Source organism: Lepisma saccharinum, chromosome 3 (assembly GCF_977018435.1).
Source record: "Lepisma saccharinum chromosome 3, izLepSacc3.1, whole genome shotgun sequence".
NCBI lineage: Eukaryota > Metazoa > Arthropoda > Insecta > Zygentoma > Lepismatidae > Lepisma > Lepisma saccharinum.
The window spans coordinates 123,501,801-123,528,116 of record NC_139231.1 but is presented as its reverse complement, the minus strand read 5'-3'; the positions used below and the strand labels follow the sequence as shown (position 1 = coordinate 123,528,116).

At 38.8% G+C, this 26,316-nt stretch overlaps 1 protein-coding gene across 1 annotated transcript in view; it reads right to left on the bottom strand.

The window, feature by feature from the left end:
- Positions 1 to 26,316, bottom strand: part of LOC145985667 (uncharacterized) — a 105,384-nt gene that overhangs the window by 19,947 nt on the left and 59,121 nt on the right. Inside the window, exon 10 of the mRNA XM_083119736.1 lies at positions 450 to 588. Within this exon, the coding sequence (XP_082975862.1) occupies positions 450 to 588 (139 nt within the window). The remainder of the gene's footprint in view (positions 1 to 449; positions 589 to 26,316) is intronic.

Genomic DNA, 26,316 nt, shown 5'->3' with positions numbered 1-26,316 from the left:
CAGGGTGGTAACAAATAAAGTTGGCTACTCAGAGCCCTTTGGAGCCCGTTTGAAGCAACGGATTGCGCTAAAACTTGGTATAGAAACTATGGAGACGGTGAGAAAACGAATGCTGCCGAAACACAAATAGTTCAAATTTTCACCACCAAGTTGAAATGTGTATACGTATATATATATATATATATATATATATATATATATATATATATATATATATATATATATATATATATAAAAGATCTTCTTCCCCCACCAGTCTTCAATGATTTCACACCCTGCCCCCAGTATGTACGTATGTATGTGTTTGTATTCAATACATAATTTATTGATTTTGACCAATCTAAGTTTGTGTGAGTGATGTGCCCACCCAACTAGCCCTATTAAATCACAATGTGAAAATACGAAGTACGTTAATCCGTAGGTATACACAACTAACAATGAAAACTTACATTAGTGAGACTAATCCCGACGACGACCATCCATCCCCAACCCCCATCCGGTTGGATGAGTTGAGTTTTATCCTTCTTCTGGTCATCTTTGTTTCTGGCGGAGAATCCCATTCCAAATACTTTTGTTGCATCCAGACAAATTTGTCAGTTACGGTCCTGAAATATGAAAGATAGTAAGTTAGAAGAAAAACTAACATTATCAATGTACTAAACAGTCAACATTTTTAAAAGTTACCGTAAAATTTACAATATTCTACCGTTAAAATTTAACGGTCTGCCTATTAATTTACTAAAACGGAACGGGGTCGTTTTTTATTGAAATTTGAATATTTTTATCATGGAAAAAGATAATGATTATAGATTGTAGTTGAATGCACCATGGATATACCTTGAAAACAAACGATCATTAGAATTATATTAATTAGGATAACTATGTAACGGCTGTTAATATTTGAAAACCGGTCAGCAGCATTTATTGTACCGTAGTTTGATGACAGTGGAATTTGACGGTCTTAGACCGTAATTTGTTCAATCAACTTTTTGCAGTGTACTCCACCTTTGCAATGCATAAGAGTCAGTTTGATTTGATTTCATTTGATTTTTTACCTTTAGCGTAGCTTTTTGCCTCTGTTGCCTAATCGCAACGTCCTACAAATCTAAAACCAAGGGTGCAGTGTAGATTGGGAGGGGTGGGGGTTTCCATCTCATCGTCGTTAAACGACATCCTCTTCTAAATTTGGGGGAAGTGATATAAAACCGACCTACCCCCCGGATGCAACGCCATACCCTCGTATAATAATTAGTGTTAATTCCATAGTAATGGAACTAACATATATATATAAGGGTATGTCTACCAATTGAGATTTTGTTTTTATGTACAATGAAGAGTTCTGCAAATGCGGAAAACTAGGTATTCCTCCAGCCTCTATATATAAAAAAAGATTTACGTAATTACAAGAGTTATCATGGAATTAAGCTGTTATCAACAAGATATCGTATTTCATCACACGTTGATCTTTAATATGACGTAAATGAAATAATCTATGGCGTTTATTTAAATGTAACATGTCTACCACAAAGTAACTATCTTATTTTAGTCAGATACTCAATATACTGATAATATTCAAAGAGTAAATCATGGTAAAAAAAATGAACCTGAAAAGTTTTGTTAATGTAGTGAAAGTGCGCTTAACTGCTTATCAAGTTTATTTTAAGTCCACTTTACTGTCAGAAAGGCTAATCGGGATTGAAATTAGAGTTTAAAAGTAGGATCCGAATCACTGTGCTCCCACAGGGGATAAAACCCATTATTTACAAGGCGAGAGGACAAGCCACGTCTTGCACATCGCGCTACGATGCTAGGGGTCCCGGGTTCGAATCCCGGCCTGGGCGTGGATGTTTGTGAGTGTCCATTCATCAATTTCATCATGTCATCACTCATCCCCATCTTCGCAAATTAACCAAAAGTGGCACAAAAAGCGAAGTAAAATAAAGCAAATCAAAATAAAAAATCAAGCCACCTCACTTTTGGAGAGGTCCACAGCCAATTCAAGTAATATTGATAACATAAGATACTCACATATGGTTAGTCAGAATTCACATTTTCTTTTTCAAATAACGTTCTGAATGAATTCTATAATAAAAGTAATATAAAACCAGAAGCGTCGCCAGGGATGGGTCACAGTGGGCATTGCCCACCTAAAGTCAAATTAACCACTATACAAAAATGCAATACAAAGCGGGATAAAATAAAATGAATATATGTATAATGATGATGATGATGATGACCTTTGAATCTTTGAATATATGAATCCAGGTTCTCTACTTTTGAAGTGCGCTCCACTAACTCCTGGACCATGAAGGTCTGTAGCACAATAGCAAAAGGTAAAGCTATCATTTCCGCATTCCAATATGTCATGGAGACATGTGGGGGTGCGGTTGTAGGGCTCCACACATACACTATGTCAGTTGTTTGTGAAGGTGATGTGATCAGGTCCACGCTCCAGTCGTCTTTACCTTTATTTACAACCCACGTAAATATAGCCGGCTCCCATGGCGGAGTAGTTAGCACATTGCGCTACGACGCCAGGGGTCCCGAGTTTGAATCCCGGCCTGGGCATGGATGTTTGTGAGTGTCCATTCATCAATTTCATCATGTCATCACTCATCCGCATCTTCGCAAATTGGCACAAAAATAAAGCAAATCATTCAACCAATCAATCAATTGTTAATGCTTGTTTGGGTATGTAGGAACTATTTGAATATCGAAATACATATTTTCAACAGCTATCTAGTGGTCACTACACTTACACTATGTAAAGCATAGAATGAAGTGTTTAAATGCCCAAGAATAACTACAATCTGTAGTTACATGCAGTATGAAATAAATTAATTATTGAAATGATGAAATGACTTCTACCAGACATTAGTAGAATAATTAAATCAAGAAGACTTAAACGGGCACGTGGCCATGTGGCAATAATGGGAGGGGAAAGAAGAATTTACAGGATTCTTGTTGAGAAACCTGATGGATGGCCAAGACGAAGATGGAGGGATAACGTTGAGATGGACCGAAAGGAAATCGACAAGGATGGAAAAGATTGGACTGATCTTGCCCACGATATGGACAGATGGAAGGATTGCGTTGCTGCAGCCATTAATCTTCGGGTTTAAGAAGGTTAGAGTTATCAGAGGGAGCAGAGAGAGGGGGTTGGGATAGTCTCTAAATATGCTCCCCCCGCCGAATACATAAGAAAAACTTCGCAACAAAATTTTAACAAATACATGCTACATGCTGTGAAGAATGATAGAAAATTAACCACAACTATTTAAAGAAACGTTACAATCACCACCAACCCCTTTTTTCTTCCAGAAATCTTGCACACACCAGTGATCCAGGCGATACGCAAACTTTGTACTCCGAAGCTGTAGTTGCAAAGAGTCTATTGGAGGTGTAAGAGTTGATTTTCTCTAAAAGCACTCAAATGCCTATTCCACATGTACATCCTGGAATACATTTTTCCATGTTAACGAGGCTCTGACGCCTGAACTCAAAGCCAGTATAATCCTATGTGAGTGTTTATTTTGTGTCGTCCATATATAGTATGTAACATTCTTATTCGTACACACGGATTTTCAAAGAAAATGCTTTAATATCTGAAAGGAAATACGTTCTTTTGAAATTGTTTCTTTACAATTCAATAAGTAATATCATTAGGAACATAAAATCTTGCCCAAATTCTGTATAACCAATTACAATAATAAATTAAATGAAACTGAAAGAGAAACATGCCATTTTTTGTACAACTTTTCTATTCGTACACTTAATAATATAAAAGAAAAAAGTATACCTATTCATAGCAAATTGACTGACAGTTCTAATACGTACTTTGATGCGTATCCTTTGGCTTTAATTACTGCTTGACACTTGTTCTTCATAGAATTAACCAGCTTCCGACATGTTTCAGAGCTTATTTTATTCCACTCGGCTTGCACAACAGTTTTCAACTCTTGTTTGGACTTGACGCCTGCTTTATGGACTTGCCTCTTCAAAATTGCCCATAAATGCTCAAAGTCTGGACTTTGAGCTGGTGTTTGTAGTAGTTTGGGCACATTCCATATTAGCCAATTCATGTTAACTCCCGTCTTATGCTTACTGTCATTGTCTTGTTGGAATCTGTAGATAGGGGGCATGTCCATTCTTTGGGCACTCTGCTTTACATTGTTCTTCAATATGTCCAAATAGACATAGCCTATGCATCCATAATATCATCAATAAACTGGATGGTACCAACACCTTTGGACGACATACAGCCCCAAATCATTAATGACCCACCACCGTGTTTAACTGTTGGAACTGTGTTAACGTGATCATTGTCTTTATTTGATTTTCTCCAGACCCTATTTATCCCATCTGACCTGTATATATTAATCTTGGACTCGTCTGACCATATGACACTGAATGCGTTTGCTGCCCGGTAGGACCCTGATTGTCTCCCTGGAATGGATTGTATCACCATAGAGCTGAGTTCATCGCGATCTTCTTAAGGTGTAAAGAAAATGAAGGCACTTACTAAAACTATAACGTTATATTAATAATAAATATGTAAACATAACACGTAATTACACTGTCTTGCACTCCTGCCTCAGTAAACTGTTTATATGAAATTGGAAGCCGGTTTTACAATAACACGTCACTAAGCCCTGCGTCAGGTCAACCTTGCAGCAGGTTTTAGCATATGTAGATCCAAACGTGCGCGCAAGAATATAGTTCCACTGAGACGGGTTCTATTCCGACACAACTGCATACTTGCAAGAAAACAGTTATTTAATTTGTAATATACAGACAAAATAATACATTGATTAGCAGGTATGGACTTAATTGGTTGCAATCACTGTGCAGACGAACTTAGAACCGCAGATTCGCCAACTCGAATCTGTAATGCGTTGAAGAGACATTGAAACTTTAGAGCGAGTCGAGCGAGACTGAATGCGTTGCAGAGCGCGTGAAATCGCTGATACCAGTGTTGCACCTCCCACTATTTTAACCCTATGTTTATTGTAGAGCGGCGAGAATGGCTGAATCTCCTGTTCAGCGCGCGGTTTTACCCGAATGTTATTTTGGGCTTCATCCGAAAGGAAATGTTCTTCAAAGTCAAGCAAGTTGTTTTAAATGCATAATCCTCCTTGCGGCAACAAGATCAAAGTAAAACAGGGCGTGAGGTGATTTGCCGTCAATGTGCACACGAATTGTATCACGGGTGTTGAATGATTTGCGGTTTGAGTTTAGCAAGAGGAAACGATTGTTTGTTGTTTGACGACAAAAGAATCTCCGCGGTATTAAAATATATCGCAGTGAGAAGAAACATGTTTATTATTTGGACGAGACGTCCTTCAACTCGGTGAGTGGGGGAAGGGGGAATAAACCATGGAAGGATACCACCATGCAAAACCACCGCCAGGGCTGAAGAAACCGACGATGAGGGGAAGGGGGAGGCTTATTGTTTCACCCACTGGCGGCAATGAAAGCTTTGTTGAAGGCGCATATTTACTGTTCCGCGCAAAGAAAGGGAAGGGTGATTATCAGCAACAAATAGACAGACCAAGATTTGAATCCTGGTTTAGTGAAGTGATTCATAAATTGAAACCAGAGTAATAGCGACAGACAATGCACCTGATTGTATATATCACCAATAACAAATCATGCTTTTTTGGTGGTACAACTTGAAGTGCGTGTGTCTTACAGTAACGGATGTATTGCGAACGAAGCAACCAAGTTTTTCATAAATCTATTTCTTTCTAAACCAAAAACAATAATTTGTCATTAAATTCAAGAGGGGCCTATCGTTGTTTACTTTTATCTTTGTTTATTTTTATTTTTGCGTGCTCGAAATATACACACATGCTCTCATGTTTAGAAGTTGTTTCGCTCTTATATTAATGACACATTTATTAAATAATATATGCGCAGAAAGTACTTTTAAAATGTTATGTTTCAGGAGACAAAGAGAAGCAAAAATACAATCCACTTGACATGCATGCGGGTTTTGATGTGTTGTGCGGTTGGCAATACTGTAGATTTTCTCAGTGTCTCCGATGTAAGCAGCTCGGCGGTTGAGGAAAGACTGGCACGGAAGATTCTGAGCTCAGTTCTCGCGCGGATTGATACATAAAACCTGCTGCAAGGTTAACCTGACGCTTGGCTTAGTTCTTCACTGAATGATATCAGCACTGTAATGTTCCTGTGAAACTGAACTACATATCACTGTACTTCACTGATATGCTGAATGAAACGTAACCACGTTAGGCTTACGTTTTTCATGAATATCCGCAACGCGGTGACTTTCGGTTGTTGCCGGAGTGACTTCTGCACGAACACTGGCGGAAGTAAGCTTCCACGCAAAGATGGCGGCAACTAGGCACCGCACCCGATATGAACTGACCAATGGGAGTGCAGGTTTTTTAAAGCACTGGATATACACAAAATAAGCAATTGGTTATATAAAAACAAATGCATTAGCAAAATGAGCAAGATAAAAGTTATGTTATTTGCGAATACAAGAATATATAAAAAGATATATCGTGGTTAGTTTCTAGAGATAATTCTCCAGCAGACACTATCCCAAAATTCCTGGTCCTTGTGGATGTGCTCTTTCGCGAATGAAAGTCTATTCCTGCGATTCACCTTATTTACATAAGGCCTCTTTCGTGGTATTCTGCCATGATATCCATGCTTCCACAAGACACGTCGGACAGTTTGATCGGACATCATCTTGCCAGCAACATTTTCTATTAACGGTCGTAACTGAGGAACACTTAGTCTGGGGTTTTCTCGTACTCTTTTTAAAATAGAGCGTTCATCACGTTTATTCAACCGCCTCTCTCTTGGTTTTCTCGGCACATTCTGTGTTCAACCTTCCTCTCTAAATTTGTTTACTATTTATTGAACTGTGGAGTGTGGTTTATTGACTGTTTGTCCAATTTTTCTTAACGAATAACCTCTAAGGTCCAAATTTATAATAACATCCTTCAGATCGGAACTAAGTTCCTTCACCTTGCCCATTTCGAACACGCTGATAGATAGACGATAGGCCTACAACAATACCTACGCCAGCATTCCGCTTGACGGGGAGCGCGCCTGCATGTTCAAACTTGTTACGAAGTTTGCAAACTGCACGAAATCGCCCGAATAGCGGTGGTGCTGTATGCGAGGAAGATTGAAACTCTTGCCTTGCCTGTACGAGTAACAACGTTGCATGAAAGCGCGTGTTTTTCTCTTTTCACACAAATTATATGCTCTGTTTATACACTTTGAACATACATTTTTATTGATATTTGTTGGTGAAACCTTCATTAACATTAATTTCCAGGTACATATGCAAATGATTATATTTACTAGTAGATATGACATTTTTTCCTCGGAAATTCTATGTGTACGAATAACAATGTTACATACTGCATCGTCGCGATTAGCCAAAATTTGCAGAAAGGCGACGGAAGACAAACCAAATCAACAACAAAGAGTATTAACAACGTAAGAACCCATACCATAGGGTACGTTTACACGAGATTACTGAGTGACTTTGTTGAACCTTTCACGGGAATCACTAGCTTTCACAATCCAGGGTGAAAAGACTAAGAGTCCCTAGCAGAACCTCTTATCACACAAAAAAAGAGAAGTACCGCTAAGGAAATTGTCAAAAAGGACACTCACAAGAAATATCCACGCCCAGGAGAGGAATCGAACCTGGAACCTATTTTTTTCTTCGTACTTACAAAAGGCAACGAAGAAAACTGGTGACACTACATCAGAAGTTCACAGGCAGTTTCCGCCATCACATGATACAATCAGTCGCCTTGAATGATTTCAAGAATTGGCTACAGCTTGCATAAAAAACATGACTTGCATGAATGAAAGCAGTTGAAGGTCAAGCAGCGTGGAGTTTGCTCTTCAGATGTCTTTGACAAATGATCGAGAAGACTCATCCTTTAACTTCCACAAATGATAAATTTAGGCGCAAGTTCAGTTAGGCCGATAGTTGCTTGAGTAAATAACTCAGTGTCACATTTACATTCTTGTGGTAACGACGGTGTAAATTAAGAAGTCGTGTGATATCACGTGTCTAGACTTTTGGAATAGAGGCGTCAGAACCGGGTGTCCCAAGTAATCTAGAAACATGAGATTTGAGGTGACGTTGAATAAAGTACTTGAGCTGTAATTTTTCTGTAGTAATATCAATTCATGTGTGTGTGTTATGGAATGTTAATCCTGGAAACTTAGTTAATTTCCGATATTTCAGTCTCACCTGTTCCGTAACTTCACAACTGTAGAAGAATGTTCAATATTGGTTAGGGAATGTCATAATTATTGTCAGTGTTCAGGAAATTACTATTTAAAAGTAACTGACTTACAGTTACTGATTTCAAAAGGTAATTCAGTTATCGTTACTGGTACTTGAAAAGTAACAGGATTTTACTTTTTCAGTTACTTTCTGCTGGAAATTTTCTTTTAAACAGATTGGTCATTAATTGTAATAACATAAACTTATATTGACTTACACTGTTTTATTTATGTTTCTTCATATATTCATATTACATTTATTAATTAATATTAACAGTACAGCCGTAGCTCAGTAGTTGTCGACCTCCGTGGCGGAGTGGTTGTCGACCTCCGTGGCGGAGTGGTTAGCAGAGCGCGCTACAACGCCAGGGGTTCTGGGTTCGAGTCCCGTGTAAGGCATGGGTATTTGTGTTCGTCCAGTTGATAAGAAACAAAGAAAATGTAAGAATTGAAAACTGTAAAAGTGAGAAAAGAGTGAATGGTGGGGGATACCTCCGTGTAGGGGGTATTTCCTTTAAAAAAAAAAAGAGTGGCTAGCACAGCACGCTACAAATCCAGGGGTCCCGGGTTCGAATACCGGCTAGGACTTGGATATTTGTGTTTGTCCGAAAATAAGTAAAAACGAGAGAACAGTGAAAATTGACATGTGTGAAAGTTTGAGAAATGTGTGAATGACGGGGGATACTGCCGAATAGGGGTATTCCATTATATATATAAAAAAAAGTCGTTAGAGCATGTGATTACCATGCGACCCCGGCGGGGAAGATTTTTTCCACCTGTTCAAGTGCCTCCTGCGCCCACCCAGCGTCGTATAAAGTGGGTACCTGGAGGAAACTCTGGGGGGTAAAGGCGGCCAGGGGCGTGGTGCTGATCACATCTTCGGCTGTGATCAAGAAAGTGTGGGGTTCTAACCCCACACCCCCTATACGCCTTCATGGAGTGGTGCATAGCACAGGAGAGCACATTACTTCTTCTTTACAGCTTTGTTTGAATGTGAATGATTTTAAAAAAAAAACGTTCGTATGCTGGTCACGGTCCTTCAATTCCTCTTGCAGCTGTTTCATTCTCTTCAAATTGCGCTACGACGCCAGGGGTCCCGGGTTCGAATCCTGGTCTGGGCATGGATGTTTGTGAGTCTCCAGTCATCAATTTCATCATGTCATCCTCATCCCCATCTTCGCAAATTACCCAAAAGTGGCACAACAATCGAAGTAAAATAAAAGTAAATGAATCAATCATTCTCTTCAATTTTCCAATATGAACAAGATCCACTCTCTCGACAATGACTCTTCTACCTCGACTAATATGTTGGAAATTAATGCACGAATCCACTTAAAACACTTTGGTTTTAGCGCGTATTTGAAATTACTAATTGTAATAAAGCATGGATGTTTTACATTTTACATGCATCAAAGCCTAGCTTCTTTGCCTTAGGATTCGACGAAAACCCTTTCACCTTATCATCCAGAAAAGATACGTTAGTTTTCATCTTCACCTTAGCATTCAGAGAAGATACTTTACTTATCAGATTCAGCTCTTAAGCTGTTACAAATTTTCTGTTAATTTAAATCTCGTATTAATGTATCTGACAAATTTACAATTCATGATGGGTTAAAACAAGGAGATGCTTTATCTCCATTGTTCTTTAAGTTTGCCTTAGAATATGCTGTTAGGAAGGTAAAAGAAAATAAAGAAGGACTAAAATTAAATGGTGTGACTCAGTTGTTAGCATATGCAGATGATGTAGACTTATTAGGGGATGATATAAATACAATTAAGAATAATGCTAAAATATTTTTCAAAACTGCTAAAGAGATAGGTTTGGAAGATAACAAAGAGAAAACTAAATATATGCTTACAGGCCGAAACCAAGTGTTAGGTAATAATCAAAATCTAATTATTGATAACAACTCGTTTGAACCAGTTTCCAAATTCAAATACTTAGGAGTAATATTAACAAGTGAAAATTATATTAAAGAGGAAATAAAAAGTACGTTTAATTCAGGAAATGCATGCTACTTCTCTCTTCATAAACATTTATCTTCTCGTTTAATATCTAAGAAACTAAAAGTTAAAATATACAAAACAGTAATTTTGTCTGTAGTATTATATGGGTGTGAAACTTGGTCCCTTACATTGAAATAGGAAGATAAATTGAAAGTATTTGAAAATAAGATCCTTAGGAAAATATTTGGACCTAAAAGGGATGAGGAGACAGGTGAGTGGAGAAGATTATATAATTTAGAACTACATAATTTGTATTCATGTCCAGATATTATTAGAATGATTAAATCAAGAAGACTTAGGTGGGCAGGCCATGTGGCACGAATGGGAGAGGAAAGAGGAGTTTACAGGATTCTTGTTGGGAAACCTGATGATAAGAGACCTGTAGGAAGGCCAAGACGAAGATGGAGGGACAACGTTGAGATAGACCTAAAGGAAATCGGTAGGGCTGGAAAGGGTATATAGATCTTACTCAAAATAGGGACAGATGGAAGGCCTGTGTTGCTGCAGCCATGAACCTTCGGGTTTAAGAAGGCTAGAGAGTTAGTTAGTTAGTTAGTTTAAATGTCGTAAAGTAACTGTTGATAAAGTTACTTCTATTTCAAAAAGTAACTCTACTATACCTTTTCCGCGCTTAGAAGGGACTGCACTGTAAACACAAGGGCAAAAGTATTACTCCGCCAGGCTTCAGCGATTGGATGATCGTAAAGCTTCTGCTGCTTCCACCACGTGTGAGAGAAAGTTGGCGCGAAAGCAATGTTACAAGCTACGAGAAATTAAATAAAAAGGAAAACTATAACTATTCACAAGATAAGCTGAACTTCTGTACTTAAGAATTTAATTTGAAGATATAAAAGTGTTTTACTTGCCTAAGCAGAGTCGGATAGAAAGTCGATTCCTTAAATAGATTCCTCCCCTTCACTGTTGGTGCCGCCGCTACTGCTATCAGCTGGATTGATAACAAGTCGGTCAACAACCTTGTCGCACATGTAATCTGATTCCCAGAAGCGTTCCTCTTCTTTCTCCAATATACAATACAATAAGGCGTCTGCCTTTGCCGGTCGGGTTTCTTAGCCCTGTGGTTAATCCTGAGAGGAAAGCCTGTTTTTTTTTAGATTTTATGGCAGAATCTACCCACACCTTAGAAACAGTATGACCTTCATTCACCCACGTTTCATCAAGGAAATACAACTTTCGCCCCTCCTGCCTGTATTCGCGTATTTTCCTCAGGTAGTTCCGGCGCCACAACAATATGTCTTCTCGGTTAACAATAATATTTATTCTGTTGCGTTGCACAAACTCGAAGCTGATTTCTTTCAGAAGTGTGTGGAAACTTGTTTTCTTAATGTTCGGCAGATCCGGATCACTATTCACACTCACCAACACTTTATTTATTGTTGGCGCTTCGTTCCTCTCCAAAAAGTGATGAACCTTAAGACGGATCCTCGCAAACTCATCACACTGAACTTGTAACACAGGCTTTTGACGTTGACGCTTTTTCCCTGGTGTTGTTAAAATGCCCTCATTTAGAACCTCGCTGCGCGCAGATTTTACACTCTTAACAGAGACACCAGTAAACTCAGATGTCAATTTCATCACGTCCTGGGTAACCATAGTTGGATATTTCTCGCAAAACTTTGCGAACACATTCAATACAATTTGTTTCTCTGCGCTTTTCAACGGTTTCCCGCTGCAGTGTTTAACGTAGCCAAAGCAAACATCCATCTCGCACAAATTGAAATTCCCTCCCGCCTGCCCAGCCTTTACGCATGCGTGTTGTACCCAGAGTAAAAATTGTCACGTCTTGTGTATTTATGCCAACCTGGAGTTCATTTACATACTAAATATTGGTTATGATAATTCTAGAGTTCGATAATTACAATTGTGTTGAAGGAATGTTCTATTCTTGCAAGTTAGAAAGTGGACTATATTTTGTTGCGCGTGGCAGGGTCTGTTGTTCAAGCAGGCTCAACGAGAAGTGTTGCCAATCCGCCTATTCTTTTGCTAAAATTAGCTGTTTTGAACTTTTTGGTCCTGCATTGGTGACAATAATGGCTTTCAGATATTTGCACAGTAGTATCATACTTATTTGACTTCATTCAAAAATAGACACGGAAGTGACCTATTTTTCGTTTGTTTATTTATTTTCTTTAACAGCAGTATTAATCCTTGTGGTATTGTTGCAGATGTTCCTATTCGAACGTTCTCTACGTCGCTGTTTCTAAATATGATGCTAGATTTTAAAAATTTTGAAAAATGGAAGAAATAAAGTGGCTGAAGTTCCATTTCGTTGGTAATTTTCGATTCGTCACACCTCTTACGATTTTTGAGTAAATTAGACGAAATTCTGCACATATATTCTCTACGTCCATTGCAAGACAGGACTTCATTTTTTGATAGCATAGAAAAAGAAAATCGCGGATCCTCGATATTGGATTTTTTTTTCAAATTCTCTTACAATTTTTGTCCAATTTGCGTGAAATTTGGAAAACTCTAAAAATGTATGCAAAACAACTCTAGTTATGTGAATATGTTTATACTACATATATATATATATTTAATAAACCTACGGATATACAAAGGTAACACTCGGAAAGAACTGGCCATTCAAAAAATGGCTTTTCTTGTGAGGGAAGTGAGGAGGAAAATTTGTATTCTTTATTCTATGAAAACTAGCAACAAATAGGGTATGACATGTCCACATTGTGATTATAGTGATTATCCATAAAAAGCAGAGTTGTGAGAATTCGCTTTTCGCTATATTCTGCAGTTATTGGTTGGCAACACTGTATTCATACACTTGCATTTGTTTACAGTACAGTTCCTTCTAAGTCATAAAAATAATTTCTACAATATAATGTAGAACACTACACACTGTGAGAATTCGCTTTTCGCTATATTCTGCAGTTATTGGTTGGCAACACTGTATTCATACACGTGCATTTGTTTACCGTACAGTTCCTTCTAAGCGCGGATCCAGTTATACAGTTAGAGATAAAAGTAGTTAGTTACTGCGTTCCAAGTAACTTGTTACTTCCAAACGCTGATTGCTTTTCGAATACTTACTTATTGCAGCAATTTTGATGGTGGAAAGTGAGAATAAAAGTGGCAGGTGAAGGGGATATTATCAACAATGGATTAATCATACCCAACATAAGAACAGATTGAAGAGTTGGGTTGCTGCAGTAGTAAAGATATACCAGAGAGTAATATAAGGTATCACGTGATCATGGGGACAGAGTGACTGCAACTTTTTTCCCTTGACCTTCTACTCATGCAGAAAATAAGGCTATTTACTTTATCGTTAATAAGCTATAATTTTGTGTTCGAAAATACGTTACGCACGAAAACATACACGACAAGAAGAGAGCCAGACAGTGGCAGGAAATGCAGCAACTCACCAATGGCCATTTGAAGGACAGGCCTCAGTCAGTTCAGTTCTCTATGCTAAGATGTTCGTGGAGTTAGTATTGAGCTGGGTTGAGGAATCAGCAGATGATAACCATTTATCTTCTAATGAAAATTAAACTGATAAGGGGCTTGGGCTTCAGTGCATTATCAGTTCACTTCCATATGCCGATCTCTTACGAGTAGAATCATTTTTGCAAAAGGTAGATAGTAAATCTATATTGCAGACCACGACTGTTCACATGTTTCATTGATGTGATTATAGTTATTGCGGTGTTGCATCATCTTTGCCAACTTTAAAAGTAGAACACAAAAGAGGTGGCTACACTTCTGCGCGAAAGGCAAGCATAGACGTGTCCAAACTCTTTATCAGGACTTCACTCTTTATTTCAATATAAGGAAAGGGATCAAAATTTCCTCCCCTAAACGCTCGACCTTGCAAATAGACGGCTGGGCAGAATTGCGCTGGTGCCACATGTGGGAAAAGCAAAGCGAGAACGCTACAAAAGTCGCTGGTTCCCGGTGGCAACGTCAACCGGGCTGCGTTGCCTAGTTCGAGCGTCAGACGGACCTCTCTCCGAAGCACTTGTGTGTCATTCCTGACCTTTCGAGCAAATACTGTCAGTTTGTATCACATGGATTACAAAGATTAACTCTACATAGAGATCTTTCATGCTCATAATCCTCCGAACACACCGGGTTGTGCTCCAACTTGGCAACAGCGCAAACTTCTGCCACCCGTCTATTTTCATGGCCGTGCGTTTAGTCACTCTTTCGTACCTGGAGACTATTAATTGACGTAACAGCTCCAAAATTTGACTTTACCTTCATGAAGTATCCCTTTTCGGCTCAAGTTTCGAAATACACAGTAAGAAGAAACATACGTATGCAACGGGTCGTCGCACAAACTGTCACAGCTTACAGAAATCATTAAAGTAAAACCACAGTTAAACGTATTATGTAACGTTTATCTGTGGTAAAATACTTTTTTCGACGCCCCGTTTCTGAACTTTACCTAAACATATATGCAAGCACGCAGCACAGGTTTACAATTGCCAGTATATTCTGTATCAGGGGTCTGTGGCAGGGAGTCGTAACGTAACGAAATGGAACGGTATTTTCAATTACGGTTTCCGTTACGTTACAACCAGAAACTGAATAACTTTTTTCGTGAACAGAAACGTTACCTCAGGTATATGAACATTACGTTACAGGTGTGCATAACGGTACCGAACCATAACTGATCTGTAAATCAGTAGGTCGTTAGGTGACGCTTTAACGTTCCATCCATTGCCGGCAACCAGTAACGTTACAGGGTAAGAAACAAGTTCGTCACGATTGACTAGTAACTTTAGTGTGTGTGGAAAGTGATAGTAACGTTACAATTAACCAGTAACTTAATTGAGGTCACGACTGTAAAAACGTTACACTCTTTGCTTCAAAGCAACAACGTTATTTATAGCTGGTATCATACAGACGTTCCGATGTGCAATAACGTGTCCGATGCCGTGTTCCGGAGAGAATAACATAGGTCTCTCGTATAATTGTGCTCGTTACTTTTGTAACGTTACAGTTCTTTCCCTTCACAAAAGTCTGTTTCAAAAAAGTGATACACATATCCGTTACGAATAGTAAATACCGTTATCGAAGGCGTTTTCGAAGAAGCCTCACAATTATGATCGGCAGCATACTAACATTACAGCATTTGACATTTTGAAAGTCATTAAATTATAATACGTATTTTCGTTTTGGATGTCAGTGAAAAAATGAAATTGTAAAACAAAACGTTTGAAAACATCCGTAAACAAGATTCAGCGTGACAGAAGTTCTGGTTATTGGAATTTACTGATTAACTATGTATTTATCACAAATATATTTATTTTCTGCATACTAAATCACTTTACGTGGATTTGTTCTAATTTGATTATGTATGCAAGATGAATTTTAACATGTGCGTTCACTTTATACGATAGAAAACAAACGTTTGTTGTAAGAAAACGTTTATGTATATCTTTCTCTCTCTCTCTCTCTCTCTCTCTCTCTCTCTGTCTCTCTCTTTCAGTTTACATGTGTTACATCAATTAAAAAATACAGTATGTTTGGCGATGAGAATGATTCATGCTTAGATTAAATTGCTGAAGGACGAAACATAAAGGACCAACCAAGGAATCATCTGTGCTACGCGTTCATCCACGTAAGCGAGAGGCAAGCTTTTTCCTATCGGAAGACGAAAAATAATTATTTGCTGCACGACCTTGATAAGACGAACTGAACCACAAGGAAAGAAACCTGTGCAGACCCGCAACTCCTGTGCACTGTACTACCACGTGGAGGGGAGGGGGAGAGTTGACCGTTCTTCCTTATGGGCCGAGCTGAAGAGTAGAAGAGCTGTGCGCGGACTTTTCGTCCAAGGTTTTTTCACTTGTGTTCGCTCGTAGCAGCAGCAGCACCACGCAAAATCGGAAAATGTGAATCCTCAAACTTTGTACACGTGACCTTCGGTCACGAAGCAGCCGAGTAGACAACGCCCTGGGGCGATATGAAAGGCACTTTTAGCAAGTAGAAACTACGTAGAAACGAAACGTTAGATGGAATTGTTGTACGAAACAAACGAAACCGCGTTTGTGCAACTGGTTTGTGGCTAGACAGGGCCATTGGACTCTCAAGAAGGCAAGAATTGTATGGGAAGTGATTCTCAAAACTAAGCGAATAAAAGGACAGTATATTTTATCATTTACAAGGGCCCTCATCCGCTTACAATTTTGAAAATTACTTTCAGTAATTCTTGTCTTCTTGGACAGGAGGTTCATTAAACTTTTTTGGTGTAGAAACAGACAGAGCGCCCACCTACCACGTTTGAAAGAAGAGCATAGGCAGACATGAAAGTAATTTTCAAGTACGTAAGGACGACAGTCGACGTGAACATTGAGCAACGTGTGACTGAGAAATACAATCGTAACAAAGGACAGGATTCTTCAAGAAACAGTAATTTCATAAAACTTCCTATCATTAACTCAGTTCATCCTTTTATCCTCTTTTGTTTGTTATACTTTTGTATTATTCTTGTTTTATATCGCTTTTCTGCCACTTGTAGATAATCGCGACGATGAAGATGAATGATGATCATATTAAATCTATGAAGGGATGCTTACAAAAAAAAAACAGCCATGCCCAGGTGTCTACTCGAACTTGGAATGTTTGGTACCGAGTGTATGAGTGGACCACTCAACGACTTCGGTCTTCGAGGCTACGGTTTCAGTTGCAACATGCAGTATAATTAAGTTTCTACTACTACTACTTATAAAGCCCCCTTGACACATGAGATACTACAAATAATTTCAGGCATACCCTCGAATTTTGATTGCCTGGCACTTTTTTAAACTAAGTAATGAAGTCACGTTTATATTCATATTAGGCCTACGACTAGCTCGAACTAAAAACGCTTGTGAAATACTGTGTATATGTTATCCATCTGAAGTGAGAAACTTCATATTCTGCTAAGAAAATATGCATGAAAAATTATATTTGTAGCTACTACTTGAAGAATTCAAATTATTATGATGGAATTTCAACTTACGTATACTCTGCATATAATGTGTTATCGGAGAGGAGTTTTTGTCTCGCAGTCAATTTATTTTTAGTTGAGGAACTCGAGAGTAAGTTGGAAATATTTAATGACCCACGTTGTGGTGTGCTGTTCGATTAATCAGAATTGGAGTGAGAGAAATCTGTAGTTAAGGTCATTCAACACGTCAATTTGTAACTGTGAATGCAAGTTTTCTTTGATTTAGCGGGAAACCAGTTTGCTATTGTTGTAAGTAATAAATTGAAACATATATATTTTCTGCTCGAGTAGGAATCCACAGCCCTTATCCAATCAATCACTTTCCGTGTTTGAAACTTCTGTCTAGGAAAGCTACACACAATTTGCTTTTAATAACAGAAGCTTCAAAATAACCTATCCATTCTTGTCTTGCAAGTAATGTTTGATTTGATTTGTTATATTTAACTTTGGTTTTCTGCCACTTTTGGCTAATCGCGAAGACGAGGATGGGTGATGCAATGACAAAATTGATGAAAGGACATCACGAAGAAAATAATGAAAACAATACACAGGCTGGGATCTGAACTCGGGACCTGTGGTGTCGCATTGTTCATGAAATAAAAACATAACATGTATAGTGGCTCAAATTAGTAATCGAATATGTAGCATTTTGCTGCATTTCTTCACAATATTTCGAAATTAACAACATGTACATAAATATAAACGATAGTGAAATATTTATAGGCATTTATTAAAGCTATATTCCCTGTTACATTTTTTTCTTTTTTAATTTTGGGTGCGTCAGCACTTAGGCTATTTTGCAACCGCCACGTTATACGGGGTCCAGCCCCTTACCATAACAAATAACGTAACTGTAATATCGAATAACTGAAATATTAAAATATTCTGACTTAGGTAAAAAGCTGAGGCTCTAAAGGGGCACTCAGCACACATGACAAAAAACAGAACACACAGAATTATACTGGCCATAGGGTCAGTCGCCAGAGCCTCGTTAGTCTGCAAAGAGCAGTCCAGGGTGTACTACGTGGAATGAAGTTGACGATTGGGTGTAATACGTGGAGGGTCACCCCTTACACCCCTGTTACGTTTTCAAATCTGAGAATAGTTATTTATGTTTTGGTGTGAAAGAAGAGATCACTTTAATATTCAGACAAATCGTGAAAGCCTTCTGTTTCTGTTAAGCTACGTTTCCATTCAGACAAGTTCCAGACTCATGACGTGCAACATGTGCCGGCGCATGTTGCGCGTCATTTAGTGTACTCGTACTGCTTCCAATTCAAAACTACTTCTTCAAAATACGTCCGCAACAACACTGGAGTGCAGGATCGCAGTATAGCGTTGTGCAGTGCTTTAGAGTAGTCAGTGTTTCTTCTCTTGTATTGTAATAATTTGGTGGTGATTTAACTTGGGTAAAGATGAACAATAAAGCTATGGCGGGTTTTGTGGTTATGGCAGGCGCGTATCATGAATTTCTAAAAAAAGAGGCGAAAACAACCTAGATGGTGGATTAGAAGTTTTCTAGCAAAAAATTAACTCGTTGATGAGAGACTTACGTCTTCAAAGTGGATACGAAAACTTTGTAAGAATGACTGCAAGTGATTTTGCATTGTTATTAAATTTTGTTGGACCACAGATTGTAGTCGCGTCGTCTGTTCCTACTCTAGTTCGTATGCCCCAGGAACTTGCTGCAGGCTGTTTCCATTGTCCGCCGCGCACGTTGTGCGTCTTAATCGTTTGGGGCAATTTTGTCCCCGGCACTTGCGCCGCGGCATGTTGCAGACAGTTTCCATTTCAACAAATGCTTGGCACATGCAGCGTCGCATGCCGCGTGTCATGTTGCGCGGTAAAATTTGTGGTAATAGAAACGAGACTTTACATAGTTCTTTTATCGGTCAACTACAGTGCGGGGAAGAAACAATTCATGCTATTTCCTAACTACGTCTGTTACCAGTAGCTCCATTGCCCCTGACTGAAGTACGAGAAAAATGGGTAACAAAAACAAAAATACAACATTTGACGAACTGCAGCTATTTATTTTTACCTAACCAAAGGGTGCAGGTACAGGGAAATTAAAAATGTTAAGTACATGTAAGAGTACCGTGGGTGACGCAATAAAACAAAATGAAAAGGAAAATGAGGTAGATTCCGTATCTCAGAAAATTCAACCAAGAGAAATAGGAGAACGAAATGAACGAGCTTCAGTATGAAAAATAAAGACCCTTTCCTCACCCCCATCCCCTTCCAAAACCAAGGGCTCCGAAAGCAGCTGTGCAACTTGGAGCAGGCACTGGGACTGCTGTACGTTCAGTAGCGTTTGGTCCGAAAGCGAAATTCCTAGAAAAATGCCACAGTTCGTCCGCGACGGTTTAATGAGTTGCATTTCGCCCGAGCCTGGCTGATGATGAGTCATACCTTGACTAACCGGTGGCACGGTGGAATTAGTGACTAGGATACCTCAGTTAACAACTTTTAAAACTACATTGCATAGACAGCGGAGTGTAGCGCAGGAGTGCAGACTCAGTCAAATCGTCGAGAGAGGGGTCCCGGGTTCGATACCCGGTGGAGGCACAAGTGGTTCGGATCCCACTTTAAATTGTAGGTCCAGTCCCGATTAGCCTTACTGTGCATAAAGGGGACTTAAAACAACAAATAAAATCGTTGAGAGGAAGTGAACTTGGATCCAGAAATTTTAGTCATGGCAGTCAACACTACTACTTCTAAGCAGCTCCCATAAGTGACTGAGGTTAGAATGAAAGTTTGTCTTGTTTTAAGTTCACTTGTATGCACAGATAGGCTAATTGGGAGTGGGCCTACAGTTTAAAGTGGAATTCGAATCACTGTGCCTCCACCAGGAATCGAACCCGGCTAGAATGCAAGTGTTTTCTCATACTCACATGGGAAGTTGTTTATGTTATTGTTTCACATAATTTGTAGGTAGTCACACGTGGTCTGAGAAACAGAAAAGTCACACATAGCCTACGCATAATTCTCTCGAGGCAGTTTGTTGCAAGAACTTTGCTTGCAGGCCACGGACAATAACTTTCATGGGTAAAAAAGTGTCCCATCATAAGGTAGAGAGCATCCTGCTTAGAGCAATGTATGCGCTCCAAACGTTGGACGCTGACGCCGATATAACCTGGCTCGCAAGCCGAGAACACTGTTCGAATCTCCACAGGCATATAACAAAAATGCATCATACCCAATGACACATCTGGCGTAATACCTAACGTGCCAAATTTTGGAAAAAAGGGGCTGATAGCGTGTGTGAGAACCAGAGCGACTTAACTCTAATTTATCAAATTAATAGGAGAGGAAATAATGTATTCTTAGGAATATGACTCTTAAACGTGACTCCGCCTTACAGATAAGAATTAGAAGTGGAAAATGTCGATTTTCTCCAAATACTCTTCAGAGGATTTTTTTTTTAACGAAACTGAAGACAGAATTTTTGTAGTTACGTTCCTCTGATTCCCGTAGGACGATAGGTGAAATACATTTCATGAGCGATGTTTCAAAGAAGTTGTGTTAAGATGTCAAACATGTAGCCGACAGCCATGTTGTATGAAGAGAGCATATAGGATAAGCTCCAATCACACTTAATCTAGGCTCACAACAAAGATAGCGGCTGAGTGACCTAGCGTAATGAAAGGCAAAGAAAACAGTCAATCATTGGAAAAAACAATTAGTTTCATGTTTAAGATCATTCTATCAATTAATGCAGTTGCTTATAAAAATAAAAAATGGTCCAAAATGCTTCAAAGTAATTGAAAATATGAGGCATTGCGGATACGAAGGGTGAACTCAACAAAGTGCATTGTGATGGAAATGCGTTTCAAGTTGCCAGGCACAGTGCAAACTCCATAAAATCTTTGAAAATCACGCATGAAACATTCCGATCTACAGTTACCAAGTTTTTGTGGAGCTCGAATTGTGCCTGACAACTTGAAACGCATTTCCCTCACAATGCACTTTGTTGAGTTCGCCCTTCGTATCCGCAGTGCTTCATATCGTCTCTAGGAAAAACCCAGAAAATTAATACGCCCATTCAAATTTAAAACCTTTATTTGCATACTAAATAGAAAGAATTTTCACCAGATACTTGAAATTAGTTTGAGAAAATCTAAAATAAGAGGAATTCCTATCCCTGTTCTCGTGTTGATATTTCCTGGCAAATACTCTGTAAGAGGCTGTCGCGGTATATTGCCGCTCTATACATTGAAGAATCAATGCTTTATACTCCGAAGTCGATACTAAAGGTTCATGAACGTCTGCAGGATTTTTTCCAAAGAGGCGCAAGCAAGGTAGTTTTTCCGGGGGGAGGGAGGCAAACAAGGTGCATAACAGTGTTGTCTCCTCAAAAAACATTGCTTTAATTTGAAGTTATCATATTCATCTTATTTGAAAATAAGATCCTTAGGAAAATATTTGGACCTAAAAGGGATGAGGAGATAATTAGAATAATTAAATCAAGAAGACTTAGGTGGGTAGGCCATGTGGCACGAATGGGAGAGGAAAGAGGAGTTTATAGGATTCTTGTTGGGAAACCTGATGGTAAGAGACCTTTAGGAAGGTTAAGACGAAGATGGAGGGACAACGTTGAGATAGACCTAAAGGAAATCGGTAGGGATGGAAAAGAGTATATAGATCTTGCTCAGGATAGGGACAGATGGAAGGCCTGTGTTCTGCAGCCATGAACCTTCGGGTTTAAGAAGGCTAGAGAGTTAGTTAGTTAGCTAGTTATGTTCATGCAATAATTAACATATATTATTGCAGCTGAAATGGAATTGTGTGAGATATATATATAATTTTTGGTTGACTTTCATTTTCCAGGTGGGTCGTGCACCCCCCCCCCCCTTGCCTCTCTTTCGGACTTCCATGCAAAGGTTCTATTTTTATTTCGCGTCTACCACTTTCGGTTAATCGCGATGATAAAGGATGTGATAGGTGATGAAAGTGGTATAAAGACAATGACCCAACCCATCCATATTTTCTAGTCCAGGCTCTAATCCGACATCTCCCGGGTTCGAATCCCGGTCGGGCTTGGTTGTTTGTGAATGTCCATTCATCAATTTCATCATTTCATCACTCATCCCCATCTTCGCAAATTAGCCTAGAGGCACAAAACGCGAAGTAAAATAAACTAAATCAATCAATCTAATCCGACATTAGACTTCGCAGTTTATTACGCTAACCAATTTGCCACGGGATCGGCTTCTTCGTGTTTGTCTGCTTATGAAATGATTAATTAGTTATTCAAACTATATAGGTAGGAAAGCTATATAAAATAACGAAACAGAAAAATAAATCCACTTGACGTCTTGTAGTACTATCATTAACCTACAATTTCATGCTCACAAATCCACACAGAAAACTTCTTGTGGCATTAGTTTTACAGAATGGCCTTGGGGAATAAACATCGCCCATTTCCTGGTTCAGCTCGAAACAATTCAGGTGCCTTATCGAAGCTGCTCTTGAGCACGCAGGGTTTCTAACCTACTTCGCCGTAATTCAGTTGTTGTATCTTGATTAATATGCTGTATTGTAGAGTCAACCGCAGATTAAATAGGAGAAAAAAGATTTTCCCGACGGAAAATAAGTTGGTAATGCTGCAAACACCGAGGCATTCTTGATAAGACGCTTGAGGAGCGTCGAGCAAACTTTCCTGAAAAAGCACAACCCCAGTATCGAAGGTCATGCCACACGTGGATTGGCAACTTTCGGGAGCATGCTGTCTGTCTACACAATTCTACCCAAATACCTGTTTGAAAATGAATCTTCTGTCCGCATTTTATTTTTCAAACGTACTTCTGACATTGTAATCATTTTGCAATTATTTTTATTTGTTCTTATTTTGCTTCGCTTTTATGTGACTTTTATAATTAATCGAAACTATGAAGATGGATGATAATTAGATTAAATTAATGAAGAGACACCTAAAAAAGATATTTACAGACCAGGACTCGAACCCGGAACCTAAAGCGGATAGGTTGTGGGGAAAACCGTCAATGACTCCCGCCACGAACTTACTTATAATTTTTGTAATTTCTCACGAGTATATTTTGTTCTGTCCATGCATAATACCTGCTTTCGGAAACTTAATTTATAAGTGACACACTTATAGGGACAAGCCACGTATTGTTTGAATGGAGGGACACATCTCGTTCATATACTACTAGATACAATCATGGACTATACTTGAAATGGCCTCCCCGATGGCGCAAGGTAGCGTCATCGCCTTGTAATGAAGGGGTCCCGGGTTCGATACCCGGTGGAGGCACAAGTGATTGGGATTTCACTTTAAACTGTAGGTCCAGTCCTGATTAGCCTAACTGTGCATAAAGTGGACTCAAATCAATCAATCATATATGATGGAAGTTAAGAAAAAGATAAAAATTTTAGAAGAGATACTGTGAACAAGTCGAATTGGAGAGAGATTGTATTTTGTCTTTTGTCTTTGTTAAATGTATTTCATGTAGTTTATATAACATGAAGTTATAAGTTAAATAAATGTTGTTTTGTTCGTTAACGTTTGGCCTAATTGAAGATTATTACAATATACTTGAAATGTGACGTGCTAAACACTACTTTCGGAGATCAGTTGGACATGGCAATTTTGATATACAAGTTGCATTTTCTCTACTTAGATTCATTATGTCCAAATTTTATCCTAATATATAATCTCCCAACAACGCAAAATGTTTTAATTGACTCGAATTCACAATGACTCATATACAGTGTGTTTATAAATGAACGGTGGGGTTTCAAAAATTAATAATACATCTATTTATTACCTTACACGGGCAAAACGTACACCGTAAGCAGCAGCAACTGTCCAAGTTTATATAACTTTATTTATATTTGTATAAAGATAGAAATCAAGAGGGGGCAATTGCCCCTCTGTGCCTCCTTGCAGGTGCTCTTGACCGTCTGGAAGAAATAGTGCACGACAGACGTGAAAACTAAATCCATCTTCAGTATCCCTTTGTCTTGCTACTCTTAGATTCTGCAACCTTTCTTTCTATAGTCCAATGTTTGCCTTCCTTACCTCCTAGAATTGATTTCCGTACAAGTTTGAGGGCTAATCTCCCCTGCCCCCTGTGGTTGCGCCACTGCACCTTCTTCCGCCGTTGTTGCTTTGTGAACTTTCATCGGCTTCGTAATACTTCATTTTCTTCAAGAGCATAATATCGTTTAATCCGGCGATAAGATTCCTCAAGAGTAGTCTATGACTACTCATTTCTACACTAGTTGGAAGCTTTATTCAATTTCGAGCCAAAAATGTAATTTTCAAATCAGGATTGTTAAACGTCCACGAACCCATAAATTCTAATGGGTTCTATTGGGTTCCGCAACAAGACCGGAACCTGTTCTATCACAGTGTAAATTCGGTCCAAGTTGCGTATTGTTTCATTTCAAATATGGAATTTAGACCGTCTTTAAATTGATCCGGAACGAAGGACCCTGTGCCGTATTTCAATTGATCCAGAAAAAAGGTTCCTGGAACTTATTTAAATACCTTAAACATAAAAAGGCTCTTTACGGTCCAGATCCATTTATGCTTGCTAATATTCCCTGCTGAACCTGAATTGAATTGATTTAAAATTCCTGATCCTTTAACAACCCTGGTGGAAATTCATTAATTTACAAACAACCATATTTTTAACGAAACATTAATCCCACACAATATACTGAGTTATTTTTCGCAATGTTCCAATGAATGGCAAGAGATTTGGGCTATTCCTTTTTCTTCCTTGATGTTTAATAGATTATATTTGTCACGCACCTATAACGTTACTAGCAAACATTTGTGAATTGTTCTTTCCTTGTAACGTTAACATCTACCATACTGAATTTATTTACGTTCCTTATGCAGATGGTATGTACCCAACTGCATTTTGTTCCGTTCCGCTACAGTGGTTTACATTTTGTTACATTCCTATGTAACGTTAATTAACCATATTGCCTTTCACTTCGTTCCGTTACGGAGGATTGCATTCATTACGTTCCTATGTACCGTTATTTACTACCATGTTGCATTTCGTTACGTTTTTTTGTAACGCTAGTATATACCACAATGCATTTCGTTACTACGTTCCTTGTATCCTTGTAACGGTAGTGTCACGGGCTGCTAATTTAATAATAACTAATTAATTAACTCAATTAACTCAACTGAACTGAGCTTAGCACCGCAACAACGAAGAATCTCTCGCCTAACCTGCTGGGCGAATTAAACATTACATGAAATATAATACGGTCAGGATAAGTGCCTAACAGTCGGAGTTACCAAGAATAAACCTAGGAGGATTTGATTTTAAATACCTGAAATGACGTTACATAATACTACGGTGTTTCTGAATATACATATATATTAAAGCACAGATAAATACACATTACATCTTGCCCTCTTTCACTCGATCTCACATTCATTCTCTCATTCTATGGCATATTGCGACAATATGACAAATACAAAGGTTAGATTAATTACTACTTTGACCATACTCTTGTTATGTCTGGCTACATTGCCTTTTACAATTTATCGTTTAGGATTTCAAGCATAAAGTGAATAATTGTTCCTTGTGCGAACCCCTTCTATCTTTTCTGAAGGTATAAATATATTGAATGAACTATTCTTTGCTGTTAACATAAACTCTCATCTTAAACATTGATTACTCCGCCGGAAAACAGATGTCTAGGGATGCCATAGCACTGATTTAAGTTATGCAATGATTTGATTCACGCAGATTCGCGGTAGATAGTCGTCATCTTTCTCACACACGCACATGGTTGGATCTTACCTTAGCTGCATTCCCTCTGACCTGGGTTGGGTGAAAGTGGTCCTACAGTTCTGGAAGGCCTCCACACTCCCGTGTTGCACTTCACGGTTATCCAGGTTTCACTCGTTCACTTCGCAGGGACGTCCAGGACGGTACACGTACACTGTCGACTCCATACGACAACTTGCGCAATAATAGGTCAGTTCTTCGCGGTCACTCGTAAGTACAGATACGCGACTTGGGCGATGAGACGAACATACGCGATGAGCCATTCGC